The sequence below is a fragment of the Panthera uncia genome, chromosome B4 (assembly GCF_023721935.1).
Source record: "Panthera uncia isolate 11264 chromosome B4, Puncia_PCG_1.0, whole genome shotgun sequence".
NCBI lineage: Eukaryota > Metazoa > Chordata > Mammalia > Carnivora > Felidae > Panthera > Panthera uncia.
In genome coordinates, this window is record NC_064809.1 from 126555069 (window position 1) to 126567268 (window position 12200).

At 50.3% G+C, this 12200-nt stretch overlaps 1 protein-coding gene across 1 annotated transcript in view; it reads left to right on the forward strand.

Annotated features, from left to right (window-relative positions):
• The first annotated feature begins 200 nt into the window (after positions 1 to 200).
• The window catches only part of APOL6 (apolipoprotein L6), a 15765-nt gene continuing 3765 nt past the window's right edge, over positions 201 to 12200 (forward strand). Inside the window, exons 1-2 of the mRNA XM_049626724.1 lie at positions 201 to 313; positions 2117 to 3042. Coding sequence (XP_049482681.1) covers positions 225 to 313; positions 2117 to 3042 — 1015 coding nt within the window. The 5' untranslated portion in view covers positions 201 to 224. The remainder of the gene's footprint in view (positions 314 to 2116; positions 3043 to 12200) is intronic.

The window sequence follows — 12200 nt, forward strand, 5'->3', positions numbered from 1 at the left end:
TTGTCTACTTCCTGTATATAAGCTGCCCCTCGATATAAAACGTACAAACAATAGTTTTCAAATATTTAGTACGTTGTGAGTTTTTCATTATTTTGATTTTATGTAGTCTAAAATCCCTCCACAAACCTTGAACTTCACAAGGATCAGGGCACCGGCAGTAACCTTGCTTTCCATGTGCCCAACCAGAAGGCTGTCTGACTGGTGAGGACACCTCTCATTCTCCCATGGGCAGAACGAGCACGGCTTTGGTGGCCCAGGAGCTGGTGGATGACCAGACGGGGAAAGGCTTCGAGGCTGGCATTGGTTTGCAGAGGTAACTGGGAGAGCTTTGTCCCCGGGGAAGGCTGCTTCTGCCGAAACGTCCTGGGCATCCTCTTGATACATGACAAGGAGAAAAAAGGGACTATGCTAAATATTTTGGACAGAAGAAGCGAGATCCCATCAGGTGCATGACCCCGGGCGATAGGCCTCAAAGGGCAGAAACTGCCCCCCTCGCAGAGGGCAGGCCCGTGAAGGCTCACACATCACCAAAAAAGCCCCTTCGTGGCCCTGCATTGATGAACTCGGGCCCGATTATCCATTCATTGGCAGAAGCCCCCAGCAGCTTGCAGCCCAAGGTAGAAAATCAGCATATGTCCGCTGAGTGAGTTAGGGCATCTACACTGCGTGGTGCCTCCTCCAGTGGGACCACAAGTCTACACCCGTCAGTGGGCACCGCCATCTCGTGACTTTGTAGTGAGCACAGAGTGGGGGTGTCAACTCTGCCCCTGCTCGCCCTTTCTCCTCTTTGTCCCTATTCACTTGAGGAAACACAGCGAGCAGGCAGGGCTGCGTTGCCCACAACGTAAAGCTTAAGGTTCCTCGGCAGTGCCCGCCTCCTTGCCTGCATCCCTCCCCTTTCCCACGGCCAGCACCCCCCGCCCCGCAACCTTCTGCTCCGTGACCTGATTTATGGCTGCTGGTTAACTGATCATTGGGCCTAAATTTGCTAGTTTATTAGCGCTAAGGGGTTTCCTTGGAAGTCTATTTGGTTTTTAACCTTTCCCATTAAGAAATTGGTGTGTGTGTGTGTGTGTGTGTGTGAAGAGAGAGAGATTCAACAGTATAAGCATATATACTTCAGTGAGGAGTTCCTGACATCAGCTGACAGAGGAGAAAGAAACAACCGGCAGGATAGAAGGTTCTCGGAGCTCCGCCCCCACCTCATGCGCTCCTCAGGGCAAGTCCCCCTTCCCTCTCTGGGCTTCTGTGGCCTCTGCTGAAAAGTAAAGGAGGCAGCTTGGGTCCTGGTTGGGGTCCCTTCCAGGTCTGATTGCCTCCTCTGGGCCAGGGAAACTGTGTCGTCACCAGGCCTCCTACGCCCTCCCTGGTGGAGCGATGGCTCTTGGAGTCCGTTTGCTCTTGCCTGATACCGCTCTCCCATAAGGTCAGACTCCGCTGGGGTGATACTTTGTACCATGAGATACTGGGGAGGAGAAGCCTGGGTCCCTTTGTCTCTGACGTCTTCCACGAAGGACCAATCCCGTCCGTTTGAGTGGCCAAGTGAAGCTGGCCACGTGCCGAGGAGAACCTCCAGAACGTTGGTGATAACTCACCTCAGTCCTCTTGGTGTACAACTCCTGGTGGAAGCAAAGGTCACCACAGCAGCCAAACTCAAGGTCACGGACGTGTAGGCTGCGTTGTACAATATGGCGCCTCCTTCCTCCGATTAGCCTCTGCATATACGGGACTCTCAACCTGGTCTCCTCTTTCTCCTGCGTTTCCCACACCGGTCCCTCCGTTAGTCCCACGTTGCTCATCTTGACTCAGATCTTACCATTCCCCCACTGCCCTCTCCTGGGTGACAGTGTCTCTGAACAAGGCTGAAAATGTCCCTCAGGACATTTGTCCCTCCAGAAGCCCCTCTTACGTGTTTCTTCTCTTTACGGAAGGAGCAGTTCCCAACAGCGTTCTGGGACTCTCCACAGTTGGGTCAGAGGTAACAGAGGTGCCAGGGAGAGGCAGGAAGGACTCAGAGTCAGGAGTGGCGAGAGCATCCAGAAACCGCAATGGACCTAAGAGTGTGACTTTGCCACCTGGGAGACTGAAGCCAAATCTTTATTTCACTCATCCACAGGGACCAGGATGACATTCTTCCGTGTGAAGGTGTGCAGCAAGGAGAGGAGGGTCTGTCAGCTGAAGAGATAACATTTTTGGAAGAGTTCCCCATCGTGAAGGAGGAGCTAGAAGCAGGCATCAGAAAGCTCCACGCCCTTGCAGACCACATCGACACAACCCACAGAACACTCACCAAAACCAACATGGCGGCCAACTCCATGGCGGTGGTCTCAGGAGCCATGAGCATCCTGGCTCTAATCCTTGCTCCAGCAACAGCAGGAGGAAGTCTGATGTTCTCCGCTGCTGGTAAAGGTCTGGGGACAGCAGCTGGGGTCACCAGCATCTTGACCAACATTTTGGGACACTTTCGAAATCAAGAAGCCCGAGCTCAGGCCAGCAGCCTAGTGCCCACCCGTGGCCACGAGGTCAGGGAGCCCGGGGGGCAGAAGGCATCTTACCTCATGGCTGTTGGAAAGATGGCTTATGATTATGGAAGTGCCATCAAGGATATTAAGAAGGACATCCGGGCCCTTCAGATAGCTAGAGCCCACCCACGTCTGGCCACTGCTGCTAAGCGTCTCCTGACCACTGGCCGAGTCTCGGCCCGAAGGAGCAGGCAGGTGCAAAGGGCCTTTAAAGGCACGACGCTGCTGATGACGACAAACATTCGCTTGCTGGGGAGTGCGATGGCGGGCTTATCCCTCGGCCAGGACTTGACCGCCCTCCTGAAGGACTGGAAGCGACTGAAGGAAGGAGCAAGGACAAAGTCTGCGGAAGAGCTGAGGGCCCAGACCTGGGAGCTGGAAAGGACGCTGACAGAACTCACCCAGCTCTATGAGAGCCTGAAGAGGAGGGTGAGGCTGACATCTCCCTCTTGGGTGAAGCTGGGGGAGGGAGGCGGGAAGCTTGAACTGGGACTTATGGGCACCAAGGTTTATGGGAAAGGTGTTGAAGGAGCCGGGGCGTGCATGTGTGTGTGTGTGTGTATGTGTGTGTGTAGTTTGCTTGGATGTTCCTGAGGACGTGGGGTAGACGGTGGCCCCAAAGGTCCAAATGACGTCGGGGGCATCTTGATGATAATGGCGCCTGTCCTGGACAGCCCTGGTCATGCCTTCTATTTCTTTCTCAGTGCTCTAAGAGGGTCTTCCCGGTTGAACAGAAGAGGGCACTGAGCCACATGGAGTGTTGTGGACTGGCATGTGTCCCCTGAACATTTGTGATTGAAGTCCCAATGTGACTCGGAAGAGGTCCCAAAGAGGGCCTTTGGGAAGTGATTGGGGCTGATTCAGGTCACAGGAAGGGGTGATTCTATACGACTGTGTCCTAAGCAGAGGAAGGAACACAAGAGGGCTCTCTCTCTCTCTCTCTCTGCCTGCACCCGCACAGAGGAAAGGCTGTGGGAGCCATCAGCAAGCCCGGAGGGACATCTCACCAGGAACCCAATGGGCCGGAGCCTCCAGAACAAGGAGAAAATACATTCCTGTTATCCAAGGCGCCGGCCTGTGGTGTTCTGCTAGGACAGACCCAGCTGGCTAAGACGGGGAGCTTCTGAGGCTCGCCAAGTTCTCAGCTGGGTGGTGACAGAGTCAGGATACACAGCCAGGAAGCCTGACCGCCGAAGCCCCCGGAGCTGCCCGCCAGGCTGAGCCGGAGCCCTCTGTAGCTCTCCTGTGACTGCTGTTTTCCTTTCTTTACAGAAACTCTTGCAAGAGGAAAGACCCAGGAGCTCATCTTCGGGAGGAGCCACGGGGTCTCTGCCCCAGCCCCCAGCCAGGCTTGGGGAAGCAGGATCCCAGGGGACACAAGAGGACGAGGGCAGGTTGACCCGCCGGGCCTCTGAGCAGAATTAAAAGGGGCAGGGCGGAGGCGGGCTGGTTGGCAGAAGGGATGCCTGGAAACTGAGCAACCGGGAGGTCCACCTGGGTCCTGAGGGCGCTGTCGGCTGGTGAGGGTGGCCAGGGCCATCTGTCCTGCCTCTCCTTTGCCACCCGGCTTCTTCATTGTCCCCCACTCTTCCCTGGGGAGCCACCTCATTCCCACTGCTTTGTCAGCATCCCGGTTGCTCATGTGCACATAGGCTCTCTGCTAAGCGGGGACCGTAAGACAAGGAGGGTCCCTCAGGTGAAGGTCACCTTGGGCTCACCTTGGGCTCACCTTGCGCTCACCGGCTGCCTTGCTCTGCTCTCTTCCTCCCCCTCCCCTGCAGTAAAACCCTGGGTTTACACACACAGGGATGTCACCGGAACCTGACGGACCAGATTCCATCAGGAGCCCTCCCTTTCTCCCCAAGTGCTCTGTGCAACTTAGGACCTCTCCAGGCTTCCCCATTCACCTGTCTCTTCTTCTTTTCTTCTTTTTTATGTTTTAGCTGCTATTTTGAAAGCAGTGCATGGACATGAGATACAACTTTTTTTAAAGTTCAGGAAAGTAAAAACCAGGCGTTGGAAACAATGCATCAACCAAGGGTGACCACTGTTGGCAGCCGGGTGTGGAATTTCCTTCCCGTGGTTACTTGCTTTGGGTGTTAAAGTGTAGCCGTCATTAGACTGCGTGCGGGCGGGGGGCGGGGCTTCCTCCAGGCTGCCGTTACATAATAGATTTTTTTTTTTCTGCAACCCACTGAGTGGTCTTGCTCTCATTCTCAATTCCTTCATTTGCCTACAGATCTAACACTTTCCATTTTGCTGTTTTCACTTAACGATATTTTCCTGCCCTTCTATATTTCACTTGGTTTTTATAGACTTTTTTCGTGTGTTGCACAATATTCTCTTGATTATATGTAGTCTTTTATTTTATTTTATTTTTTTAATTTTTTTAACTCTTATTTATTTTTGAGACAGAGAGAGACAGAGCATGAACAGGGGAGGCATGAACAGGGGAGGAGCAGAGAGAGAGGGAGACACAGAATCTGAAACAGGCTCCAGGCTCTGAGCTGTCAACACAGAGCCCGACGCGGGCTCGAACTCACAGACCGTGAGATCATGACCTGAGCCGAAGCCGGACGCTTAACCGACCAAGCCACCCGGGCGCCTCATATGTAGTCTTTTAAATTAGACACGTTAGTCATCACTTTCTGTTTCAAGTGGCCAAAACCAACGCAAACTGGCCTACCCAAAAAAGGGGAGTTTATTGACGCATGTACTTAAAAAGCTTAGGGGTACAGTGGACTTCAGGTGTGTCTGGATCCAGAGGGTAAAAATGATGTCATCAGGTTCCCATTTCTTTTTTTTTTTTTTAATATGAAATTTATTGTCACATTGGTTTCCATACAACACCCAGGGCTCCTCCCAACAGGTGCCTTCCTCAACGCCCATCATCAGGCTCCCGTTTGTTAGCCAGGCTTCCACCAGGTTGAGGGAAGAGGGCCCACCCCTCCCGGCACCCCCAAACCTCTCAGTGGCCCCCTTCCTTCCAGTTGGGGGCGTCCAAGGGGAAAGGGGCGGAGCAAAGGTGCAGGGACCACTCTGATTGGTCAGGACTGGGTCCCGTGCCTTTGCCCGTGCTGGTTACTGGTTAGAGTTTATGGTAAAACAGTATGGTTACTGAAAAGAGCCGGAAGAAGGAAAGCAGCAAGGGGTCCGGTAGCTGCCCTCCTCTTTCAGGGACGTTTGGACTAATGGCGATTTTTTAAACTTATACATAGTGGTAAAGTGAACATCTGTGTGCCAAAAACTTGTTGCGTTATTGTTGAGATTTTTTTTTCTCAAAATTGTGTCCCTGAATGGGGGTAAAAAGAAGGACCGTATGATGGGAAAGGAGGAGACGCCCCCCCCCAGCCCCCCATCACGGTAGGGAAATAGATCATGGGAAGTTGAGGAAAGACTTAAAAGAGTGGAGGGGAAAGAGCCACCGTCACCATTTCAGACCACAGCCTGCCCGTCTGGTTGTCTACACCTCTCACCGTCCAAGCGGCGAAACGGTTGCCATCCCATGCCTGGGCCACTGTGCTACCTGCTTCTGTTGTTCTCGTGTCCTTGTTTTAAGTTCTTGGTGAGCATAGCGATGACAGAAAAGCCCTCTAAAGGCCTGGTTTGTGCACCCACCCCCACCTGCTCTGTGAATGAGCCCCTGAAGGAAAACCATCTCATCCTTGAGATATCAGTCAGTGCTCCTTTCTCTCTTTTTTAAAAAATTTCTGTCTTTTTTTTTTAATTTTAGAGAGAGGGCACCAGCGGGGGGGGGGGGGGGTGGAGCGGAGAGCTGAAGGGCAGAGGGCAAGGGAGAGAGAATCTTAAGCAGGCTCTGTGCTCGGCACAAAGCCAGACCTGGGGCTCCATCCACAACCCTGGGATCATGACCTGAGCCGAAATCAAGAGTCAGACACTTAACCAACTGAGCCGGGCCACCCAGGTGCCTCCCTGCATTCCTCTCTGATAAAACTTGTGATTCCTGCCTGAATGCAAATCCACAATCTTTTGAGCTTTTACAAGACATAAGAAAGTATAGAACCCTGTAAAAACTGTTCATTCTCCAGAGCACTTTCTTCCCTGTGACAAGCGTGTTTCCCTGGGAGCTGTCCTCACTTGGGCTCGAATAAAACTCTTTCTTACTTCTAGAGATTCCACAGAGGTTGCTCATGGTGCGTCAACAATCAGTAAATAGACAGCTTTCTCCACATTTAATACTGTTGGCTTAGTGTATGTGTCCTTAAAGTTCCAAATAAACGCTATCAGTAATGATACCAGGCACAGAATAGGTAGTCACTAAGCCTGGGGTTTTGTTTCTTCTGTGGAATGTCTGGAAGAAAACAAGAAAGAGTGAGTTAGCATGGAGGTCCGAGACCCACCTCTGACACTTACCCGCCAGGTTCCATTCCTGGATTTGGGTGCCTCAGCCACGACCCACGTGTAACCCGAATGAAATCCAGGGCTCCATTTGGGTGTGGATTTGTGGTCTCGGAGAAAATGTCCTTGACAGAAAGTCCAGTCCTTATGAAGGCTGTTGAGCCAACACTGGGAGGTGGGAGGTGGAGGGTGGGGGGCGGAGAGGCCATCCTTCCCTCCCCATCCACCCCTCAGCCTCAGCCTCTCCTCCCAGGGGGTAGGGGCTCCCAGACAGACTCTTCGCTGCACCTGTCTCTGCACCCCACTCCCTGACTTGGAGCCCCAGCGACCCTTCTCTCTCCTCCCGGCAGTGCCTTCCATCCTGGGCTCTCTCCGCATCACCGTCTGTTTCTCTGATGTCTAATCTTATACCACCCGGAATCCTGGAGAAGGGGTGCCTTCACCTCATTGTGTCTCCCCGTTAGTTAAGGCTTTGTGCTCCTGGCCAAGAGATGCCCTTTAACCATCCGTGTCCCTCAGGGCAACCCCACCCCACCACTGGCCTCGCTCTTCCAGCTTGAGTGGGGTTCTCATGGGTGCCCCATGCCTGACTCCACCACGGCCAGTCAGGAATTCTGAGAGGCCTATTGGTTCTGAGATGTAACCTCTCTTTTAGTAAGCGAGGGAGTCGCACACGTTGGCGTCCTCCCATGAGTGTGGAGAAGCAGCTGTCAGGTGCCCCGGGATGCCACGATCTCACACACACAAGTTCCAGGCTTTTCCAAAGCGTTGGGCCTTCCAGAGGGGCCAGTGAATTTGTCCTGCCCAGGCTGAGGTCTGTGACAGCAGCAAACACGTGGTCAACAGTCCTGCTGGTGACCTGCTCCCTCCCCACTACTAGAAGGAAATTAGGAATCTCAGTCATTAAGCTAAACCCCAAGTCAGCTGGGGAAGGGGGAGGGGCTTCAATTAGGTCTCAGAAACCTCACTCATCCAGACCCATCAGCACCTGACTACCTGTGGGTGGCCTCAAGGGGCCTTCATGTGTCACCCCAGCTCACCCAGGTCCATCTTCAACTATGAACTTCAGGCGGCCCTTGAACTTGTGAAAAAAATGCAAAATACTGTCATCTATAAATCACAGTCCCGTGGGTCTAAAATCTCACTTTTAACTGCAAGCAAACCAAATGGCCATGTGTTCTAGTCAAGGCACATGTTACGCTCAAAGAAATAGCTGTCTGGGGGAAAGTATGTCAGAAACAACTTGAACCTATTCCTGGTCCCTTGAGAAAATGAAAAAGACGTGTGTTTGTGGGAGAGAGGGGGGAAGGGAGAGATAGCCTGAATTCGTTGGTATAATTCACCTAGACAAAATCACAGTGGAAAACTAGCCTTCCTTTCTTTGATAGGCAAGATCATGCAGACCAGCCCTGTTCAATATGGTAGCCACTGGTCACGTGGCCACTCAGCACGTAAGATATGCTGTATGTATACAACACCCACTGGATTTCAAAGGCATAGTGTAAAAATAAAAAATAAAAAATAAATATATATATATATATATATATAATATCCAATTAACAATTTTAAGTGATCACATGTTGAAATGGTAACATTTTGGGAAGATTACATTAAATTAAATGTATTATTGAAATCAGTTTCACGCGATTTTTTAAATGTGACTGCAGAAAATTTATAGCTACATGGGTGTGGCTTGCACGTTGGTTCTACTGGACGGCGCTGAGGTGGACGGTGAAATAAAAAAGACGAACATAATTTGAATGACGAGTTGGGATGTGCGGGGGCTAATAAACAGCACCACTCTTCTCCCTCCCAAGTTTAGAGCCAATGAAGAAAGAGACTTGGTTCGGGCAGGTGGAGATGAAAGCATTGTCTTGATTAAAGTTGTTGGAGGAAACGGCTTTGGAGGGAATGGGTTGGATGCCCCATACGACTTGCTGCCATTTCACTCCTCAATTAGATGGCCTCACCCCCTTTCCACGCATGGTACTGGACAACCTCGGGCCAGCCCTGTAAGCTTAGGAAGGCCAGTGGACCTCAAATCCATGGCATTTCCTTCCAGCCAACTTGCCCACCATATAACTTGCTCATCCTTCCTTGTAGTTGGCAAGCAAGATGGAGGAATTACTTGGATGGAATTCCTCCGTACGGAAACGGAATAAGTGTTCCTTCTACACTTCCTAATCTTCTTTTAAATAAGCATCGGATTTATCTGTCGAGTCCACGGCCAGCAGGTGGCAATCAACCATGCAGCAGAACGGCCCTGCTCTCAGCTTCACCCTTCTGCCCCCTCTGTACCAACCACTTCTGTCTGAATCATCCCGGGTCAGCTTTGGGCAGTATAAAGTTTGCTGCTGAGAGGTTTTGAAATGGGTCAGATCAGGGACGCCTGGGTGGCTCAGTCGGTTAAGTGGCCGACTTTAGCCCAGGTCACGACCTCACGGTTCGTGAGTTTGAGCCCCGCGTCGGGCTCTGTGCCGACAGCTCAGAGCCTGGAGCCTGCTTCGGATTCTGTGTCTCCCTCTCTCTCTCTGCCCCTCCCCTGCTTGCACTCTGTCTCTGTCTCAAAAATAAAAATAAACATTAAAAAAGTTTTTAAAAGAAATGGGTCAGATCAAAACAGTAGTAAGTTAACTCTAAGGTCTCACTATGACCAGAATTTCTCCCATTCCGCATCCCAAATGATATCCATGTCCAGTATAGCTCTTCAGAGATTTTGCAGTGAGGTCAAGATTTAGCAGAAAGATAGTCCAACGGTAAATAGCTAGCAGCGAGAACCCCCACACTGCTTCTAAGCCCCTTTCCATTGCAAATTTCCAGGAAAAAAAAAATATGAAAGTGTGATCTCCTTGAAAATTAAAGTTTGAAAGAGTTAGTCTGAAATCAAATTGTGTTGCCCTCATGAGATCAAAGTTCAAAGAGATCAAAATCTTTTAAAGTCCAAAAGAATCAAAGTCCAAAACCAAATTCTCTTCTAGAGCCCAAGGCATTTTTTAAAGTAAAAAAAATCATCCTCCCCAATGTCTTATTTCGGTCATTTTCAGTTAAAGGGGTTCTTTGATTTAAGTTTTTAAACTTAGGAATAATTCCAAACATCCAGAAGAGTTCAAGCAGGCTCCGAAGAACGCTCACATACCTACACCCAGATTCTAAGCTTTGTCGGTAGAGGGCGCACTGCAGACTTCTCCTCCGGGCTCTGGTGTGAGCTCCTTTCCTGGTTCCCGTGGAGCTCAACCACCAGGTGGAAGCCAGGGGGGATCGATCCCAGTGAGTTCATCATCACCCCCAGAGGCAGCTTTCTGGTGGATTCCAAGGCTGCCCCACCCAGCTTCCCAGCTGACACTTTCCCCAAAGGTGGCTTCTGTCCAGGTGGATTCCCAGGGAGGTCAGCAGCACCCCCACCACCTTGAGAGTTTTTGTCGGCACCCCAGTGGGGAGGCGCCTGCGTATAGCCTTGGTCTGCAGCACCCCAGCAAATGTCGTTGCCTCCATTCCTTTTAAAAATTATTAGTTACCAAATCTACCACTCTGCTCTGGGTGAAGCCACAGTCTGGGTATCTGAATTCTAAAACCGTGGGGGACTTCCCAGGATGAAGACATTCGTCGCAGTGAAACGTGGCTTGGAACCAGTAGACAAGTCTGAGGAATTCAGGGTGGGTACCATGGAGGGATGGTCCCGAGGGTGGATCAAAATAATATTTTAACGAAAGAGAGACAGAATTTGGGGCCGCTGAAGGAACACAGCCTCCCCAGGCGTGACACTAAATTTTTTTTTTAAAACTGGGTAAATGTCAGTTCTCTTTCTCTTTTCTTAAAATTGCAGTACAATATACATAGCATAGAATTTTCCATTTAAACCATTTCTGTGTGTACAGTTCAATGGCATTAAGGAAAGTACATTCACACTGTTGGGGCACCTGGGTGGCTCTGTTGGTTAAGCGTCTGGCTCTTGGTCTCGGCTCAGGTCATGGGTTCATGGGTTCATGGGTTCGAGCCCTGCATCGGGCTCTGCACTGACAGTGCATTGCAGAGCTTGCTTGGGATTCTGTCTCTCCCTCTCTCTGCCCCTACCCTGCTTGCACTCTGTCTCACTCTCTCTAAATAAATAAATAAACTTAAAAAAAAAAAAAAAGTACATTCACACTGTTGTGCAACAATCACCACTGTCCCTATCCGGAACATTTTTGTAATCGGTAACCAAAACTGTCGCCCTTAATCACTAACTCTTAACCCCTCCCCCAGAGGCCCTGGTTACCAGTGCTGGGGTTTCCATCTCTCTGCATGTGACTACTCTAGGTAACTTATTGAAGCGCAATCACACGATACCTGTTGCTTTGTGGCTGGCTAATTTCACTTAGTATAATGTCCTCAAGGTCCATCCATGTCATAGCACGTGATGGACTTCCCTTCCTTTTTGGGGCTGAATAACACTTGGTCTTGTGTATACAGCGTGTTTTGGGTAGCCATGCATCCACCTGTGGTCATCTGGGTTGTTTCCACTTCTTGGCTATGAAACGCTGCTGTGGACACGGGGGTGCAAATGCCAGTTGGAGTCCCTGCTTTCAGTTCTCTTGAGCCAATCCCCAGAAGTGGGACTGCCCGAACAAATGGGAAGTCTATAATTTTTTGAGAACCCTCCATACTATTCACTGTAGCAGCTGCACTATTTTACAGTCCTGCCCACCGTGACCACGGGCTCCCATTTCTCTACACCCTCGCCAACATTTGTCATTTTCTAGTGTTTTTCCAGTAGTGGCTGTGCTAATGGCTGTGAGGTGGTCTCTCGCGGTGGTTTTGACGTGCATTTCCCTGACGACTGGTGATGTCGAGCATCTTTTCATGTGCCTATTGGCCGTTTGTATGTCTTCTTTGGAGAAATGTGTATTCAAATTCATTGCCCAGTGAACTTTTAACGTCATGAATTTGTAATGGTTAACATCGATTTGGAGCTGCTGTGTGCGGCCTGGCTGAGAAACTACCTGATAGCAGGGAAAAAATGGTCTCCTAGTCCCATCTATCAGTGTCGAAAAGAGCTACAAACAGAGTTTCTCTTCCTTGTGGTTGATCCATTTCCTGAGCTGCACTGTTTACTGAGGCCAAAGGGTCTGGCATCAACCAAGACCTATTCCTGAGGAAAGAAAGAAAGAAATAAAGAAAGAAAGAAAGAAAGAAAGAAAGAAAAGGAAAGGAAGGAAAGGAAGGAAGGAAGGAAGAGAGAAAGAAAGAGAGAAGGAAAGAAAGAAAGAAAGAAAGAAAGAGAAAGAAAGAAAGGAAGAAAGAAAAGGAAGGAAGGGAGGAACAAGGAAGGAAAGGAAGGAA